Source organism: Leucoraja erinacea, chromosome 26 (genome assembly GCF_028641065.1).
Source record: "Leucoraja erinacea ecotype New England chromosome 26, Leri_hhj_1, whole genome shotgun sequence".
NCBI lineage: Eukaryota > Metazoa > Chordata > Chondrichthyes > Rajiformes > Rajidae > Leucoraja > Leucoraja erinaceus.
The window spans coordinates 13,641,236-13,661,417 of NC_073402.1; the positions used below are offsets into that span (position 1 = coordinate 13,641,236).

At 40.8% G+C, this 20,182-nt stretch overlaps 1 protein-coding gene across 3 annotated transcripts; it reads left to right on the forward strand.

Moving 5' to 3' along the window:
- Nucleotides 1-1,714: 1,714 nt before the first annotated feature.
- On the forward strand, nt 1,715-18,809 carry LOC129709662 (gap junction beta-4 protein-like). Of its 3 annotated transcripts, none has more exons than XM_055656157.1 (2): nt 1,715-2,451; nt 15,062-18,809. In XM_055656157.1, exon 2 carries the CDS (start codon nt 15,087-15,089, stop codon nt 15,852-15,854), a length of 768 nt encoding a protein of 255 aa, XP_055512132.1. In that variant the 5' UTR covers nt 1,715-2,451; nt 15,062-15,086; the 3' UTR covers nt 15,855-18,809. The 3 variants fall into 3 exon arrangements, with proteins under 3 accessions (XP_055512132.1, XP_055512131.1, XP_055512133.1); XM_055656156.1 differs by having other exon boundaries at nt 1,716-2,565; XM_055656158.1 differs by lacking the exon at nt 1,715-2,451 and adding an exon at nt 9,053-9,073.
- Nucleotides 18,810-20,182: the final 1,373 nt, after the last annotated feature.

Consider the following 20,182-nt stretch of genomic DNA (forward strand, 5'->3'; position numbering starts at 1 on the left):
TTTTAGTGCACTGTAGAAGTATGATTTCAATGTTTTTTTGTATGAAGTATTTTTAAGAGGTCACTTTTTAAGGGGTAACGTTATCCACACAAAGGGTGATGGGTGTATGGAACAAGCTGCCAGAGGAGGTAGTTGAGGCAGGGACCATCCCAGCATTTAAGAAAAAGTTAGACTGATACATGGATAGGACAGGTTTGGAGGTATTGACCAAATGCAGGTGGCGTAGCTGGGACATGTTGGCGGGTGTGGGCAAGTTGCACCGAAGGGCCTGTTTTCACACTGTATCACTCTATGACTACATTATACCTCCACCATGGATCAGCCCTTCTAGCCAGAACTGCCATTCAATATGATCATGGCTATTCATCTAAAATCAGTACCTCTTTCCTGGTTTTTTCCCATATCCCTTGATGTTGTTAGCACCAAGAACTAAATGTAACTCTCTCTTGAAAACATCCAGTGAATTGGCCTGCACTGCCTTCTGTGACAGAGAATTCCACAGATTCACAACTCTCTGCGTGAAGAAAGTTTGTTCTCATCTCAGTCCTAATTGCCCCCCCCCCCCTTTATTCCTAAACTGTGACCCATGGTTCTGAACGCCCCCAACATCGGGAACATTTTTCCTGCAGTTACAGTAAGTGAAAATCTAGCAGGCAAGCAGGCAAGCAGGATGCTTTCACCAACCACCCCCATTTGAATACTATCTTCCACCGTATCTACCCAGTGCTTGGTACTTACTTCCAGCAACCACTGGTTGTCCTCCAGGATGAACCGAGCCGCAGCCAGATCCATGCCGGTCACCTGGGCGAATTCGGTACTGAGACTCTCACGGCAGCGGCACAACACTTCGACGACTCCGACAGGCCGGGACTCTTGCTCTGAGGCTGCAGTGAGCGACTCGCCAGCCCGGCAAACACTCGCCAGCCCTGCTCCCCATCCGCACCTGTCCCTGCCGCTGCTTCTGCTTCCAACACCCGCGGCCCATGCAGTTGATAAGAGTTTTTGAATTTTCGTTGATCACAAAATTTCTCACCACTGAGCGTGAGAAATTTCTGATCAGCGTGAGGGCGTGAGAGTTTGCTTGAGGGCGTGAGTCGCACGCTCAAAGCGTGAGAGTTGGCAGCCCTGAAACATCCTTGTTTCCATTGTCCAGCTGGTAATCTCTTATCTGAAGGGAGCTTTGAGTAGAGTAAAAATGTTCACAATAATAGTAAGATTTCCCCTTTATCTGAACTCCAATCCCTTTGCAATAAAGCCCCACATGCCATTTGCTTTCTGAACTACTTTTTGCATCTTCCTGCTAACATTTAGCAATTTCATGCACAATGCCATTTGCAATGTCTCTCCATTCACATGATCATCTGCCTCTCACTTGCATAACTTCCCCACATTAAACTCCCATTTTCCAACTTTACACTCATATAAGAGTGAAGAGTGTTTAATTGTCATATGTCCTGAGAAAAATGAACAATGAAAACAACAAAACAATTAAATTCCTTGCTGAAATTACAGAGATGTAAACATAGCACTTAAAGAAAAGTTCAATGTTAAAAAATATATATTTGTGCAAATAAAAGCCCCAAATCCCAATAGCAGGAGTGAAATAAGAATGCAGCCAGGGTGATGTGAGTCTTTGTGATGTTGGCTGCGTTTTGTGGCAGCGCCTTATAGATCCCTTTGATGGTGTGGAGGAAAGTACCTGTGAATGCTTGGGCAGTGTCCACCACTGTTTGTAATCTCCTACATTGCAGGGCATTTGAAGTTCAAGTTCAAGTTCACATTTATTGTCACATGTACCAATTAAGGTACAGTGAAATTTGAGTTACCATGCAGCCATACAATAAAAAAGAACACAATACACAATCGAATCCAACATAAACATCCACCACTGTGGGTGGATCATCAACATTCTTCACTGTAATGGAAGGCAACAATGTTCAGTCAGTCTTCCTCCCTTGTCCACCGTGGTCGGGGCCATGAACCCTCCGTAGTCGCCACTACAGATGGCCCGATGTACAAGCCCTCTCGTCTGGATGATCGAAACTCCAACGTCGGGACGAATCGGAGCACACACTCTCTTGGAGTTCCCGAATCGGCCACTTGCTTACCGGAGACCGCGGCTTCACCATGTTATAGATTGAGTTAACAATGGTGTGAAAGTCAGAATTTAAATAAAGATAAGTATCATCTCTGTATTGCAGCTTAGTGAGTAATATTGGATTGACTTTATTGACACCTGAGTGGAGGCAGAGTGGGTTGAACATGTTCCCACTACCCCTATTCATGAAGGAATGCTCTCATTTCTAAAACTCGCCCCACCCAGGATATCATGCCAGGACAAATGTAAGGCAGGTTCCTTCTCAGATAGAAACACACAGACAGATGAGTTTAAATTGTGACAGACTGCCAAGCAAATTGCTGGAAAACATATGCTGATTTTTATCTTTGCAGGTATGTGAAAAACTGCATTATGTGTTAAACTAGAGCAGAATGCAAAGGACATCATAGCGAATGTTACAATAAGAGCTTTCAGATCGAGAACGGGCTTTGAGGTGTTGATGAAAGGTAAAATAGAATTTACTGTGATTTTTTCTTTGGCCAGATGGATATAAACTGCTTGAACTTTGTTTATTAATTTTAAGAAGTGCCCAGGAATGAATTAGAACACAGAATTCAGCGCATATGTTTATGACTTAGAATTGTTTCTTTTGTAAGACATTAGGGAAAACTGGATTTCATGGGAGCAGGGACACGTAAATACATCCATGCTATTCCTTTCCTATAAATGTATGTCTGCATCTGATGGATCAACTAAGAATATGGGAAATGCTGATGCATATTTGATCTCTAAATAAAGTTTATGGAAAGTGATGGATTTATAAAAGTCAGACATTTTAAATATTTAATTCCTTCAGGTTGCAAATGTTAACTACTTTTGTGAAGATGGGTAGCAGAGCCTAACTAAGTATTATAACGTTGTTGGAATGAACTGCCGTCATTGAAGCAGTTCTTTGACTGAATTTAGAATCATGTCATTCGAATTACCGATTAAATCCCATGGCGGTCTTGTTCTTCCACAAAAAAAAATACTTTCCCAACATATGAAGTAACTTGCTTCACCCTTGAAAGATTTTTCTGCAGAGCGACCTATCATGTCATCCATATGCCCAAACCTGTACATCATTTATGATCCATTTCTTCTCCAGCCCCATGTCAAACTATGCATTCTCCCGATCAGACTGGAAAAAGAGTATTTGGATTCAGTTTAACTGAAGCAGCTTATCATAAAAGTAGTCAAGGGATATTTTTTTGTTACTTTGTCTACTACTAAAATAATGAGAAGATGTAAATGCACCACAAACAGAAGAACAAAGAATAGAACAAACTGCAGAAACATGCCCTTGGAGCCTGTTCTGCTATCATGTATCATGGATAATACATTGTCTTGTCTGCCCTTAAAATTACTCACGGATAGTAAAAAAGCAGATTTTTCAAAAGTAAAGCATTCATGAAAGGAGCAATTGTGATTTAGCATTTTTTAATATAGGGACAGAACAAAGAAGTGAGAAGCTGATTTTCTTCCCAATTTATTGCATTTTTAGATAGTTTTATCTAGTTTGCCAGCTGCTCTTGGTAATTTGAGTGATGATAGCCTCCTTTTGTGACCATGTCAGTTTGAAAGTGAACAAGACGCATTGCTGACTGCATTTAAATTAAACCTTGTCTTTGGGAAATGTCTGCCCTTGAGTGCATTTCCTTTCCATTTTCAGATCATGCCAGATTATAAATAGGTGTCCATAAAATTTCCATATTGTTGGCCTACAAGGTGTGTGGGTTCATTTAACAGAGAACTTTAATTCCTGAATAAAATGACAATACCACAATCTGTTAAGTAAGGCTTGATGCTGAAAGATTGATGGTTTTACACAATCAATACTGCATTGTTGGAGGTGTACACTCTGTCTGGAAGAGATTCATCTCTGTATCTATTTTTGATGTGTGCCTGCTTGAATATGGTTTCTGTCAGACATTTTACAAAGAAAAATTATTTCTGCATCACTACAGATCATCTCTTGCACTACCATGAACTAGTTTTATAATTGTGTATTGCACTAATATCTTAATCTTTTGCACAGTGTTTTCTTTTCACTCTCTTGCAGATTGATGTGTATATTATGTACAATTTATGTTTGTGTGTGTTGTCTATGATTATGTTCCTGTGATGGTGCTGCAGGCAAGGTTTTCACTGGACCTCCCCCTCACCATACTTGCGCATATGACAATAGGCTCAACTTGACGTGACCAGAAAAAAACATCCCCCTTAAAGTACAGGAATCCCACATGATATTTACTTTTTCATTTTTTCATGTTTTGAGCTCCAAAAAAGATGATGCCTTGAAATTTTTCAATCAAAGACCACAATTTAGACGAATTTGTTAAGAAAAGTTGCAAGGGCATAGATTATATGACCCAATTTTGCATAGGTTGGGTTATTCTCTGTAAGAGGGGCTTGGGAATGCAATATGCTCACATGTCAAGGTCTGAAAGAGATGTTAACTTCTCAACTCTCCTTATGTTTGATCCCCGATTCCCATCCAAACCTAACAGAAATAACCTGCTTGGGATGGAAGCAGATATTTCTACTGGATAGTTAGATGACTGGTAAGGAGAACAGGTGATTTTGAAGCAGGTCAGGGTAAATTAGCCATGTGTCTTCCTGTGAGCCTAGCAATAGCACTTTTTCCAGGAAGCAGTAAGACAAAAAACATTTTTTATTCTCTTTTGGGCAACATTTGCCCTTTGGCCTGCTCTGAAAGTCATCCATTCTTCCTCTATAATTAAAATGACACACCAGGCCTGAGGCATCATCAGACTCTGAGCTATCTATTTAAGGAGGATCTTGCAAACTCAAAATGGATGTTCTTTCCACAGGAAGATGTAAATCGTCAGATATCCAATTTATTACCCCATCTCTAATTCCACTTTTTCTAGCTTTCTTATGCTGACCTTCTTTCGTTAATCTATAGTTACCCTCCACATCAAGGTATAATGCTTCTTTCAATGTTCCCTTCTTCTCTTGGTAAAAATTGATCATGTGTCCTTAAAAATGCCAGAATCACTCAAAACACCATAAAGTGTAGGTTCCCATGAATTGGAAGGGTCATATAATTACATGTGAGAATATATTTGAATGGGCAGATATTAGATCTTAAAACTGTTTACAATAGACACTGCTATGTGGAAAATATTATGAGAACTGCTCTTATGAGTACAGATTTGAATCTATCTTCTCCTTTTCATTGACTTGACAAGTGAGGGAGAATCCACAGGATATGTTTAGTAGCAGTGATGAAATTCTGCATTGCTTAAATCTATGGCAACAGAGTAGCAGATGATTCATTTTAGAAGCAATGTGATCAATGTGATTTTACAAAACAACAGAATCATAGAATTATTATGACCATAATGGACAAACTCGACAAGTGTTCTTGGTGCTGATTCCAGTATCTCTTTTCAAAAGAGTGTAGGAAGTACTCCACGATACAAAGCTTAATTTGCAGATGGAAAGCCAGATCTGCACATTATACAACTCCCTTTCCTATCACTATCGTTATATACTCCCACAGTCTATAACCGGGCTGTTGGCTCATTTAAGTTGGGTTGATTAAAGAAATTCCTTCTATTCTCCTTCCAAAAATAACATCCTATAATTCTGAGGTTATGACCTCCCACACCAGAAAGACATGCGGGTTTGCAAGTTAATCGGCCTCTATAAGTTGTTCCTAGTGTGTGAGTGTGTGATTAAAAAGTTTGGATACTATTGAAATCGAATGAACAGGAGATCAATGATCAACGTGGACCATAGGGCCTTTTTCCCTATGGTATCTATCAGTGATTCAATGATAATTATTTGGCTCTTTGTTCTATAAGCACAGGGTGCTCCGATTTCATCCCACATTCCAAAGACGTACAGGTTTGTAGGTTAGTTAGCTTTTGGTAAACATTGTGTAGAATTGTAATGTGTAGAATTATGTTACAGTGCAGGGATCGCTGGTCAGCACAAACTTGGTGGGCCAAAGGGATAATTTCCGTGCTGTATCACTAAACTAAACTAAACCTTTGGGTGCAATTCACCAGAGCCTAGATGCCACTTGCACACTTGGAGAACATAGGGAGGCCCCTATGAATTGCATTAACAGGAAATGGTTGTCAGACGTGTTAACAACAGGCTGTGGTTTTCACTTACAATAAAACAAAGAGCAAACCCCAGTAAATCTACAAAGCCAATTAAAGGAACCCCACAGAGATATCTTTGTTTTACTCTTAGTGGCTGCTAAACTCATTCTTTAGTGTTCCATGTTTGCCCAGTACCCCAAAACCTCATCCATGATAATGGACTCGAAAATGTTACCATTCATTGAAGTCACACTCACTGGGTTGTAATTTCCTTTTTTTTCCTCACTCCCTTCTTAAACAGTGGAGTTGCATTCACAATTGTCCAGTCTTCTTGAAAGATCGCTACAATGCCTCCACAATCTCAACGGCCACCTCTTTCAAACCATGGCCTATAGTCCATCTGGTCCAGGTGGCTTATGCCCCTGTTTCACTTAGGCAAATTTTTAGGTGACTACAGGCGACTAGGCAGTCACCACATGGTCGCGGTGTGATGCCTGTATGGTCGTGAGTCGTCTCCTTGAGTCGCCTAAAGAGTCGTAGCGTTTTTCTGGCCGCCGCTGGGTTTTGAAATGTTCAAAACGTTTTGGTGACAGTCGGCGACAGTGGGCTTGTTGACCGTGACATAGGTGCTGTCGTAGGTTGTCACCAGAATGACGTAGGTTGTCGCCAGGTGACGTTGGTTGTCGCTGGTGCTGACTTCGGTCAATTCGATTGGCAACTACCATCGTCAACCTACGTCAACCGGCGACAGGTACCGACGACTGAATTGTCTTACCTTGTCGCAGTTTGCCGTGGGTGGATGGAGGTTGTCGTAGGTGTGGTCGTAGGTGGACGTCCTAATGGGTTGCTGGCTGTCGGTAGCTTGCTGTAGCTTGACGTCGGCTAGGTGGTAGGTTGTTGTAGATATTGTTGTAGGGGAACCCAGTCGCCGGTTTTTCGGTGACCTATTACGACTATGATAGTTGCCAGCAGTTGCCGAAAAAATCACCTAAGTGGGACAAGCCCATTATACACCTTCAGACCTTCTCCACAATAATAACGACTGCGTTCACTTCTGCCCCTGAATTTCTGACACATTGCTGGTGTCTTCTACTGTGAAGACTGATGCAAAAAACTTATTCAGTTCATCCGCCATTTCTTTGTTCCCCTCTACTACTTCCGAGTCACATTCATGGTCGCACAGCGGTAGAATTGCTGCCTTACAGCGAATGCAGCGCCGGAGACCCGGGTTCAATCCCGATTATGGGTTCTGTCTGTACGGAATTTGTACGTTCTGCCCGTGACACACGTGGGTTTTCTCCAAGATCTTCGGTTTCCTGCCACACTCCAAAGACGTACTGGTTTGTAGGTTAATTGGCTTGGTAAATGTAGAAATTGTCCCTAGTGGGTGTAGGATAGTGTTAATGTGCGGGGATCGCTGGTCGGCGCGGACCCTGTAGGCCGAAGGGCATGTTCCGTGCTGTATCTCTAAACTAAGTGCCATTTTCCAGTGATGCAAGTTCACTCTTGCCTCTCTTGAATATTGCATTGAATGCAGGGCAGGCTTGAGGGTTTAGTAGCCTATTCCTTTCTCATTTTTTTATATTCTTTTATTTTTATAAGGTAATCTGATTGTGCCTTAACATTACATGTAACATCCTTTTATTATATTAGTAAAGGGTGAATTCTATAGTGAACGTATAGTGAAATACAAGATGTTTGCAAGCAGAATTTCCCACAGTCTAAATTCAAAACAGTTAAAATGGTCTTCAAATGGACAGAATTCTCTGCAGATCCACTGAGTACCAAGTAGATATCCCAGTAAATAGAAGCAAAGAACTGCTGATGCTGGTTTATACCAAAGATAGACACAAAGTGGTGGAGTAACTCAGCGAGTGAAGCAGCATCTCTGGAGAAAAAGGATAGTCCCGACATGAAACATCACCTACCCTTTTTCTCTGCAGATGCTGCCTAACCCGCTGAGTAACTTCAAGTAACCTTCAAGGGAAAGGGAAACGAGATATATAGATAGTGATGTAGAGAGATATAGAACAAAGGAATGAAAGATATGCAAAAAAAAGTAGTGGTGATAAAGGAAACAGGCCATTGTTAGTTGTTTGCTAGGTGAGAATGAGAAGCTGGTGCGACGGGTGGGGGATGGAGAGAGAGAGAATGCAGGGGTTACTCCACCACTTTGTGTCTGTCTTTGGTAGAATCCCAGTAACATTTGCTCCCAAGTATGCCTGAGCATGGAGGACCAGCTGCATCTTATATAGCTGTAGGCATAGAAAATCATGGTGTCTGGCTGAAAACCCGTGAGTCAACCAGGAATTTTGGAAAACAGAAAGATAGTGAGTTTTGGGATAGTTCAGCGAGACAGTCAGGAACCAAAACAAGACATGCCAATGCATAACAGGACTTGACATGCTCCTCAGATACTGACTAAATTCCTGTGGATAAGCTGTTTATTCCAGCCAAGAAACTGCATGTTGGGACAATAGAAATATTTAGCTAACTTTTAAATTGGGGATATTTACATTCAGATTCTGAAAGTTAAAAACTGATACCCATATGATTGCATTACTAACTGATGGTCTTATCCATGCACCAGAATTTCAGGAGTTGAGTGTCGAAAGTCAAAAGTGTTTAATTAGTCTAGCAATACAGTGCGGGAACAGGCCCTTCGGCCCATTGAGTCCGTGCTGATCAGTGATCACCCTGTCAACTAATACTATCCTACACACAGGGAACAATTTACAATTTTTACCGAAGCCAATTAACCTACAAATCTGTACATCTTTGGAGTGTAGGAGGAAACTGGAGCACCTGGAGAAAACTCTTGCAGCCACGGGGAGAACGTACAAAACTCTGTACAGAAGGCAGCCGTAGTCAGAATTGAACCCGGATCTCTGGCATTGTAAGGCAGCAGCTCTACCGCTGGGCCACCGTGTCACCCAACAAAACAATGGAATTCTTACTTGCAGCAGCATAACAGTTCTGTAACACAATTTATTCTGCCCCAGTGCGCAGCGAGCACTTTAACAGGGTTACTACCTGTTGGGATGGGGAAGGATGGAATTTGTTAGCCTCCTGGTTCATTCGTGGCTTGAATCCAGTTATAGTACAGTAACTTGCAAGTTAATTTATATAGGCTAGCAGACATCTCACAGGTGCCATTGGGGCCAAATCGGTTCCACTATGGGGTCCAGTAGACACACTGACATGTATTGCCCAAGTCAGAATTTCAAATTATTGAGACTATACAACAATGATTGCGAGTTAATGCTGACATTCTGGGCTCTGCGCTCTGGCTATTGTGCTTCCTTCTCATCTCACTGCTGATTACACATTCAACAGCCGCAGGTTACCTGCATGGTCACCTGCCTTCCCTCTGTAGATGCCCATCACAGCTGTTCACTTCTCTATAAAGAAATACAAAAGTCAACACAAACTAAATATACCAAACCAAATTTATAAATCAAAATATGGCAAATAATGTTGAATCATCAGCTAATCACCCATTTAGTTTATTAATATATTTTGGAGATTATCAAAATGTGACCTTGGCATGTTGTCCTTGTGGTCGTTTGGAATTGTGTGTGCTGGGACCACCAGGAGAATTTGCTGCAATCTTTGTACTTAGAAGCACACACAGGTTTCATGCAGCACGTTCCTACACGTTCCTCCACATTCCTTGGTTTGTGCGTGACTCTGGAGTCACCAATGTTGCTACTCCATACTTCCTCATCAGTCCAGAGATGGTCAATATATATTGTCATTCCCAGTGACAATCACATCTTATGAACAAATAAATGAAAAATAATGATCATTCTTCTCAAGGTTTATCAATGCAATTCATCTCAACTTTTCCATTCTTCCAGTCATTAGGTAGTGAACATTCCCCTGCTTCCTTTATTTGATTTATTGATGACCATCATAGTTAGGCCTCCTAGTCTCACACATCCGCATATGTGAGAATGTCCCCATGAGTATGAAAGCTTCTTGTAAACTCAAAGATGATCTGAAAATCAACAATCTGTCCTCATTTTTTAGAGGAAAATTATAATAAGTAGCTTTCAATTTATTCTGGAAATAGTTTTGGCAATACATTTCTTCTTTTTCCTGACCCAAACTTTATTCATAAAATTTGCAAACACGATACATTTATATATCACCACTATTAGTACAGGACGTACCATTATATTTACTTATATATGCAGTATACCATAGTAATATCAATTTTTACTTTGTAAACATAAGGACTAAACCTATGCAACCAACCTGGCTATTTTTACACCTTACAATTCAATTAGTGATTGCATTCACCCAAGTTAATCAGTCAATATTATGTTCTAAAGCAAAAAAAGACCAGAATTAAAATGCCACTCATTCTGATGCTCAAATTGACTTTTCATATAATCATTAATGTATTTTTCTAAAGGCTTTGTTCCTTATTCTACTGAACGCAATTCCATAAAACTCTGGCTCCTGTTGTTCTTTGTTAATTCTGCCATACATTAAACTAGGCTTTTAATCAAGATATTTATTCTAAGAGGTTTTATTGGGGTACGAAAGGGTAAAGGGTACGAAAAACATGGAAGCAGAGCAGCAAAATGGTCGGGGTTGTAATAACTAAATTGTGTAAGGAAAAGACAGTTCAAATTAAAAAGTGTACTAACAATTTTGAACAAAAAAATGTAACAAGACAAGCAGGCCCATAATAACTCGACATGACAAGGTCAAGAAAATGTTAACAACACAAATCTCGAGGCGCTATATCTGAAATTGCAAAGCGTTCGTGAAAATGTAAATGAATTGACAGCACAAATAGATGTAAATGCATACAATATAATTGACATTAAAGAAACATGACTGCAGGGTGACCATGGATGGCAACTGATTATCTAAATATATTGTATAGTCAAAGAGTCATAGAGCCATACAGCATGGAAATAGGCCCTTTGGCCCAACTAGCCCACCCCAACCAACATGTCCCATCTACATTAGTCTATCTGCCTTCGGTTGGCCCATATCCCTCTAAACCTGTCCTATCCACGTACCTGTCTAATCGTTTCTTAAACATTTCAATAGTTCCTGCCTCAACTATCTCCTCTGGCAACTCGTTCCATACACCCACCACCCTTTGTGTGAAAATGTTACCCCTTGGATTCCAATTCAATCTTACCCCCTTCACCTTAAACCTATGTCTTCTGGTTCTCGATTCCCCTACTCTGGGCAAGAGACTGTGCGTTTACCCGATCTATTTCAATCATGATTTTATACATCTCTATAAGATCATCCCTCATCCTCCTGCACTCCAAGGAATAGAGTCCCAGCCTCCTCAACCTCTCCGTACAGCTCAAACCCTCGAGCCCTGGCAACTTTGTAAACGGAGAGGCAAATATGTAAATGGTGTTAAAAGGTGTTTCCCATCTCCACACTCTGGTAGGGTATCTTTTGGTATATTTTTGCTTTTTTATATACATGTAAGAGATTGGGGTTTTCCAACAGTTTGCTTTCCAATAATTCTGGGTGCTATTTTTGTTTTTCTGTTTGATTGAATTCTTGCATCTTTCACAACTCTCCAGCTGTTCTGCACTGGTGATTTCTCATAATTCACATACTTCTCCATGTTCCCGACTCCCAAAGAGGTAGTGAAAGCAAGTTGGTAACTGACTCACGGCTGTGCCTAATATCGAAATCGATGCTGCCTGTTACACCAGCATTTTGTGTCTATCTTTGGTGTAAACAAGCATCTGCAGTTGCTTCCCACTAATGATCGACCATCTGATTGTTAATCACTATTTCTTGGTATGACATAGAAACATAGAAACATAGAAATTAGGTGCAGGAGTAGGCCATTCGGCCCTTCGAGCCTGCACCGCCATTCAATATGATCATGGCTGTTCATCCAACTCAGTATCCCGTACCTGCCTTCTCTCCATACCCTCTGATCCCCTTAGCCACAAGGGCCACATCTAACTCCCTCTTAAATATAGCCAATGAACTGGCCTCGACTACCCTCTGCAGCAGAGAGTTCCAGAGATTCACCACTCTCTGTGTGAAAAAAGTTCTCCTCATCTCGGTTTTAAAGGATTTCCCCCTTATCCTTAAGTTGTGACCCCTTGTCCTGGACTTCCCCAACATCGGGAGCAATCTTCCTGCATCTAGCCTGTCCAACCCCTTAAGAATTTTGTAAGTTTCTATAAGATCCCCTCTCAATCTCCTAAATTCTAGAGAGTATAAACCAAGTCTATCCAGTCTTTCTTCATAAGACAGTCCTGACATCCCAGGAATCAGTCTGGTGAACCTTCTCTGCACTCCCTCTATGGCAATAATGTCCTTCCTCAGATTTGGAGACCAAAACTGTACGCAATACTCCAGGTGTGGTCTCACCAAGACCCTGTACAACTGCAGTAGAACCTCCCTGCTCCTATACTCAAATCCTTGTGCTATGAAAGCTAACATACCATTCGCTTTCTTCACTGACTAGACTTCTAAGAACGGTTACTGAAACCAGGAAAAAGGAAACTCTTCAAATAGAGAAAAGGTCTTGGAGAAGAAAAGTATTTCAAAATGCAACTTAGTTTTTCCAATGTTTCCCAACTAAATACTCAACCACCCACTTATTGATGTATCCCTTGGGAAACAAAGCCAGTATCTGATTACTGAATAAATATAGAAATATGTTGATGCACAGTAAACCCTCATTATAACGGTCCAGCTGACCTTACATTGGTAGTGGGGAGGATGCTGGAGTCGATAATTAAAGATGTTATAGCTGCGCATTTGGAAAGCAGTGATGGGATAGGTCAAAGTCAGCATGGATTTATGAAAGGGAAATCATGTTTGACTAATCTTTTGGGATTTTTTGAGGATATAACAAGTAGAATGGATAAGGGAGATGGATGTGGTGTATCTGAACTTTCAAAAAACCTTTGACAAGGCCCCACACAAAAAACCTTTCACAAGTGTGCAAAATTAGAGCACATGGTATTGGGGGTATGGTAGTGACCTGGATAGAGAGCTGGTCGGTGGACAGGAAGCAAAGAGTAGGAATTAACAGAATGGCAGACAGTGACCAGTGGGATGCCATAAGGCTTGGTGCTGGGACCCAGTTGTTTACAACGTACATTAATGATTTACACAAAGGAATTAAATGTAACATCTCTAAGTTTGCAGATAACACAAAGCTGGGTGGCAGTGTGAGCTGCGAGGAGGATGCTTTTAGGCTGCAGGGTGACTTGGATAGGTTGGGTGAGTGGGCATGGTAGATGCAGTATAATGTGGATAAAGGTGAGGTTATCCATTTTGGTGGCATGAACATGAAAGCAGATTATTATTTGAATGGTGTCAGATTAGGAGAAGGGGAGGTGCAACGAGACCTGGGTATGCTTGTACATCAGTCACTGAAAGTAAGCATGCAGGTACAGCAGGCAGTGAAAAATGCTAGTGGCATGTTGGCCTTCATTGCGGAAGGATTTGAGTTTAGGAGCATGGAGGTCCTGCTGCAGTTGTACAGGTCCCTGATGAGACTGCACCTGTAGTATTGTGTGCAATTTTGGTCTTCTAATTTGAAGAAGGACATTATTGCTATTGGGGAAGTGCAGCGTAGGTTTACCAGGTTAATTCCCGGGATGGCAGGACTGACTTATAATGAAACAATGGGTCGACTGGGCTTGTATTCACTGGAATTTAGAAGGATGAGAGGGCATCTTATAGAAGCATATAAAAATTCTTAGCGGTTTGGGCAGGGTAAATGCAGGAAAAATGTCCCCGATGTTGGGGAGTCTAGAACCAGGGATCACAGTTAAAGAATAAGAATTTAGGACTGAGATGAGGAAAAACCTTTTCACCCAGAGAGTTGTGAATCTGTGGAATTCTCTGCCACAGAAGGCAGTGGAGGCCAATTCACTGGATGTTTTCAAGAGAAAGTTAGATTTAGCTCTTAGGGCAAAAGGAATCAAGGGATATGGGGAAAAAGCCAGAAAGGGGCTACTGATTTTGGATAATCAGCCATGACCTTTTTGAATGGCGATGCTGGCTCGAAGGGCTGAAGGGCCTACTCCTGCACCTATTTTCTATGTTTCTATGTCTATAACGGTCCATAGCAGTTATAGCAATATCCATTATTGCTGATTGTCCACTATCACCAAGTGTAATATATGGCATTTCATGTGTAGAGGACCAATTATACAATTTAGGATGAGCAAGAACTGCACTGACAGAGGAGACTTTTTTTAAACTAAAATATCAAAGCAAAGCCTTACCAGCCATAAGCTCCAAAGCTCCAAGGTCTCAATGCAGCAATACAGGCGGTAGTGGCAGGCGCGGTCAAGAAAGGTGCGTGGGTCAGGGGCCAGAATATGCAGACACGGCCGAGGAAGCGGCAAGGGGTGGCAACCGGCACTGCGGCCTCACGGGGAAGTTTGGGAGATCTATCCACTATAAATGAAATCTGTTACCTGCCCACTGCAACTGAAATCCGTCTGCAAAAAAATTAATGTTTCACCATGGTCAGTGGCTCAGCGGTAGAGGTGCTGCCTTATAGTGCCAAAGATCCAGTATCAATCCTGACCATGGGTGCTGGCTGTATAGAGTTAGTACATTCTCCCCGTTACCTGTGTGGGTTTTCTCCAAGAGTTCCGGTTTCCTCTCACACTCCAAAGACGTACAGGTTTGTAGACTAAATGGCTTGGTGAAAATTGTAAATTGCCCCTAGCATGTGGGAAAGTGTTAGTATGCGGGGACCACTAGTTGGCGCAGTGGGCCAAAGAACCTGCTTCCACGCTGTATCTCTAAACTAAGCAAAATTTTAAAAAATTGTTTTTAAACTTCTTTTTCTATATGGTTTTAAAATTTGTTTATGTCCATTAATGTTTCATTATGTTTTGTTCCCTTTTAGGTGTTATTGAAGACCTTCAGCAACAATGAATTGGGGTTCTCTTCAAGGCATCCTCAGTGGGGTGAATAAATACTCAACAGGATTCGGTCGGATATGGCTATCCGTCGTCTTCCTCTTCCGAGTGATGGTTTATGTGGTGGCAGCCGAGAAGGTCTGGGGCGACGACCAAAAAGATTTTGAGTGTAACACCAAGCAGCCTGGCTGTGAAAATGTCTGCTTTGACAACTACTTCCCAATCTCCCACATCCGCCTGTGGGCTCTCCAGCTCATCTTTGTCTCCACTCCATCCCTGCTGGTGGTCATGCATGTAGCTTACCGAGAAGATAGGGAGAAGAAGAACAAGAGGAAACATGGCGAACAATGTCACAGTCTCTACCAAGACACAGGGAAAAAGAAAGGTGGACTCTGGTGGACTTACATACTTAGTCTTGTGTTTAAAGCGATAATTGATGTAGGGTTCCTGTATATCCTTCATAAAATCTACAAAAACTTTGACTTGCCTCGCCTTGTTAAATGTGAGTTGCCGCCTTGCCCCAATATCGTTGATTGCTTCATTGCCAGGCCCACTGAAAAGAGGATCTTCACTATATTCATGGTTGTGACCGCAGGCATCTGTGTTCTTTTAAACATTGCTGAGTTTCTGTACCTCGTGAGTAAAAGAATCATGTCCGAGTGCTGTATGTCAAGAAGGCGACAGCACGCAAATCACTCCACAAAAACGTCAACTGTCTTACTTGACAAGTCATCTGACGGAGCCTACAGCTCAGAGATTAAGCCTTACTCTTTAAACTAAAATCCAAGCCTCATTTTTCACTTGAATTCATGAAAGATCCACTAGAAATACTTATCTAGTGGAATATGCAGGACTAATTAAACATTAGTGTTAAACTTTGTACTTTTTTCACCTGGCACTCAATGGAGCTTAACAAACCATGGCCTCTCAAACTCTCAAACTCGGTGAAGGTTGTCTAGTTTTGCTATAAAGTTGAGTTAATTTTGGTGGATCCACACATCTCAACTCCACTCTTTCTCTCGATCAAACTAAAGCAATACTTCACTTTCCACTTTTATATTAGCAAATGCTTATCTGATGTCTGATATAAAGTTAATGGGTCACACTTTGTTTGCGTCAATAGGCCCATGCTAAGATGCTCCCGATATCAGAGTATGTAAATAAAAGCAACGTAGAAAGTAGACAGTGGGACGGAAAATGAAGCTATACTAAAGGGAAATACCATTTGAGGAGGATCTTACCACCAAAGGCCATTTAAATGAACATCACAACTGATCCAATATATAAATGCTAAGCAACGATCGTGTTAAACAAAAGATATTCCCATTGATGCTGAGTCCCTCAACATCAGTATCCTGTGAGTTATCATTGACAAGGAGCTCACCTTTGTGTATCCCCTGACTACTGGAGCCGGCCATAGGCTGGTTATGCTGTAATAAGAGGTTCTCCTCTTGATTGCACAACTCCTTTTCATCTACTACAAGTATTATGGAATACTCTCTAGTAGCCTGTATGTGTGTAGCATAGCAAGAGTCAAAATAAACCAAGGCAAAGCAACTCGCTCCTTAACTCATTAACTTTCCCACTAAACATTTCGTATTTTTATCTGGACTCACCCTGGCTGCAGTGGTCATTAATATTTAGGCCACTACTTTATACCTACTGTAGAAAATGGGGGTAATTTCTACCTCAGGCAGCAACTGTAAGGCTGCGTCACTGTGCCACCCTGTTTTTGACAATAATGTCATACAATCCCTCACAATAACCCACCACTTTATAAGATTCTTGAGCATGATCATGGAGACTAAATCTCAGTCACCATTTTCAACTGATCAGTTAACATACCACCAACAATTGACGGTAGTCCTGGTACATGTTCACAACCCAAAATGTCGACCATCCCTCTGTCCCACAAATGCTGCCTGACCCGCTGAATTACTCCAGTAGTTTGTCTATATTAACAAGGGAAGTTAAACTTAACTCAATGCAATATTACGAAGTACATAACTCAATAGAACAATATTGAGGATGGCAATATTATAGGAACATTTAGAAATGTCAATGGCAGAAGCAGACTATCAGCAGCACATTTGGGTTCAAGAATATCTAATCTTAGAAACACGGTTAAAGACCTTCACTGAGCTGGGGAGGTCCTTCACACAGAGGTTTGGAAGCTCTGGAATTCACATCCATGAATGAGTACATGGATGTGTCAGAAACGTTATCTCGGGTCATTCCCCTTGGAGTAAAGGAGATAAAGAGCACAAGTGATGGGGATGTATTAGGTCAATACTGGTTCAGGGAGAGTAAATTGAGAAATGTTGTCTCACAATAGCTGTGGAGAAGGAAATTAAATTGTGGGCATAAAGGAGGACTTGAGAGTTTTTATTTTGCACAGAGAGTAGTTACAACCTGTAACTAGGGTCAACATAGGAAAAGAGAATAATTTACAGAACTATGAGACCAATTGTGTAGCTCCACAAATGAGCCAGCTTGGACTCAATGGGTTAAAGTGGTTTCCCTTGGTGGCATCATAGCTATATGATTCCATGATATCTACATTTAAAATGTAAGATTACATTGAGCAGGTGGCATGATGAAAAGAGGTTGCAAGATATGGAAACAGTGGAGAAATGCCACAAGAAATATTTGTGCATGTTCATGTTTGTTTAATGCCTTCATGAATTTAACATGATTTATTTCTTGTATGTGTTAACCGTATAACCATATAACAATTACAGCACGGAAACAGGCCATCTCGGCCCTACAAGTCCGTGCCGAACAACTTTTTTCCCTTAGTCCCACCTGCCTGCACTCATACCATAACCCTCCATTCCCTTCTCATCTAACTACTTGAATGTATTTGTATTTTCATGTTGATATTGTTAATTCAAATGTTGTCATGGATTAATTGCAATGAGCTGGAGTCAATGCAGTTTTACATTTGTTACCTATAGCTTGCTGGTTAATTCACAGTCTAATGTCTGCCCCATGGAGATATATCAAAGTCTGAATTTAATTTCATCGTTTGAATATTTTCAGTGATTTGTGGTTTTCAATTATGCATTATTTACAGCAATAACGATTCAACATAACTTAATGTGGAATATGGATATTTGATATGCATTATATGTGCATTCACAGAAATAGATATTTTAACATTATAACATTGCTATTCACTTTATTAAGGAGATTATATGTTGGTTTCATCTTAGGGTCTTGTAAACCAGTATGCATTTTCATGTCTTAAGAAGACAGTGAATGAATGTATGTCACAAAGTCACAGTCTTGAGATATTGAAATTTTATTGAGACCCGATCATGGGTCAAATGAATGAACATATCTTAATTAAAGACTTGGATATCTGAATGAGTAACACATATGTGGTTACATTCTTTGGAGAATCGGATAAGCTTTACTAACAATATTAATTTCTTGCACATTAAAGGAGCACTGCCACTTGGGAAAACAACTAGCAAGATCATTTTTTCAATAAATGTACAGTTGTTGTAATGATTGAAAAAATATTGCTGGAGTCATTTGTGTTCAATAAAGTATACGTATTTTGAAAAATAATATTTAAAGAGTTTTTTTCTTGTTTCTAAAATCAGGAAATTAATTTGAGTCAACAATACTCTAAGCAATGATTGTTCTTTGTTTCCTGCATCAGTGAATGATCTAATTTAAAAAGTGTTGTATTGCAAAAAGTCATAATAAAAATTTAAGATATGCAAATTGATTGTGGTTAAAATTGTATTAAACTTGCTTGGTTTTAAAGGCGAGAATAAAATGATCAGTCCTTTTGGGTTATAAATCACCGCAGTGCAACAAAGCATCTTTGAGACTGGACTTCATCATTCTTCAGACCTGTTGCCTAAACCACTCCAAGGGTCACCTTTATGTTTTGTTGTCCCAGGAGTTCAAATATCCCCCAGCTCAATGCCACAGCCATGACTTTTTGTCATGGCTGTGGTATTTCTGTGGTTGAACATTTCTCAAGCTACAACTAGGCCTGCTCCTGTTTCTTATGTTTGAGTATAGACATTAACTAAGAACATTAAAAATGAATAAAATAAATATAAAAAACATACAAGTTCAGTCAAATAAATTCCATTCAAATAAATGGGACCATGCTAAATATACCTGGTTCGTGCAAGATGCGAAGAACTGTGGTGCAACTGGTACAGCTGCTGCCTCACAGCATCAGAAACCCAGGTTCAATCCTGACTTTGGGTATTGGCTGTGTGGAGTTTGCACGTTCTCCCTGTGACTGCGTGGGTTTCCTCCACATCCTCTGGTTTTCTCATAACATCCCAAAGAAATGCTGGTTTGTAAGTTAATTGGCCTCTGTAAATTGCCCCTAGTTTGTAGGGGTGAATGAGAAAGAGGGATAACACAGAAATAGTGTGAACTGTAATTCAAACTGGTAATCGATGGTCAGTGTGGATTCGAAGGGCCGAAGGGCATGTTTCCATGCTGTATCTCTAAACTATTCAAAGTAAAATAAAAAATAAAAACACCTAAATCATGATGCTAATCAGTGAAAAACGGCCCAGTCTTTAACACCATAATTCTGAATAAGCTGATTTCTAAACCACCTGACCTAGGCCTTGAGGCCTTCATCTACAACTTTCTTATGGGCTTCTTCACACACAACCTCTGTTGATTATAGTTGGTCATAAGAGTTCCTTCACCTTAACCCTCAACACCAGTGCTCTTCAGGGTTGTGTGAATAACCCCTTGTTCTATTCCCTGTACACATATGACTGTGTGACTAAACACAACACCAACTTGATCATTCAGTTTGCTAACTGCTGGGGGTTGGATCCGCAAAACAAAAAGTTATTTGTTGACCTAAAGAGACCAGGGGGTTAACACAACCCTGTCTTCATTATTGGAGCTTCTGCAGAAATGGTCTACAGCTTCAAGTCTCCAGGCATCCATATCACCAGCAACCTTGCCAGGTTTCTTCACAATGGTATAGTAATGATGGCATGTTTACTTTCTTCGACATCTGAGAAGATTTGGAATGTCCACAAGATTTTCTCATACTTCAACAGATGCGATACAGAAGCTATTCTGTCAGGATGCATCCCAGACTGGAAAAC

Excerpts from the sequence above, each read along its gene's own strand:
- LOC129709662 (XM_055656157.1), top strand. The coding sequence starts at position 15,087 with ATGAATTGGGGTTCTCTTCAAGGCATCCTCAGTGGGGTGAATAAATAC.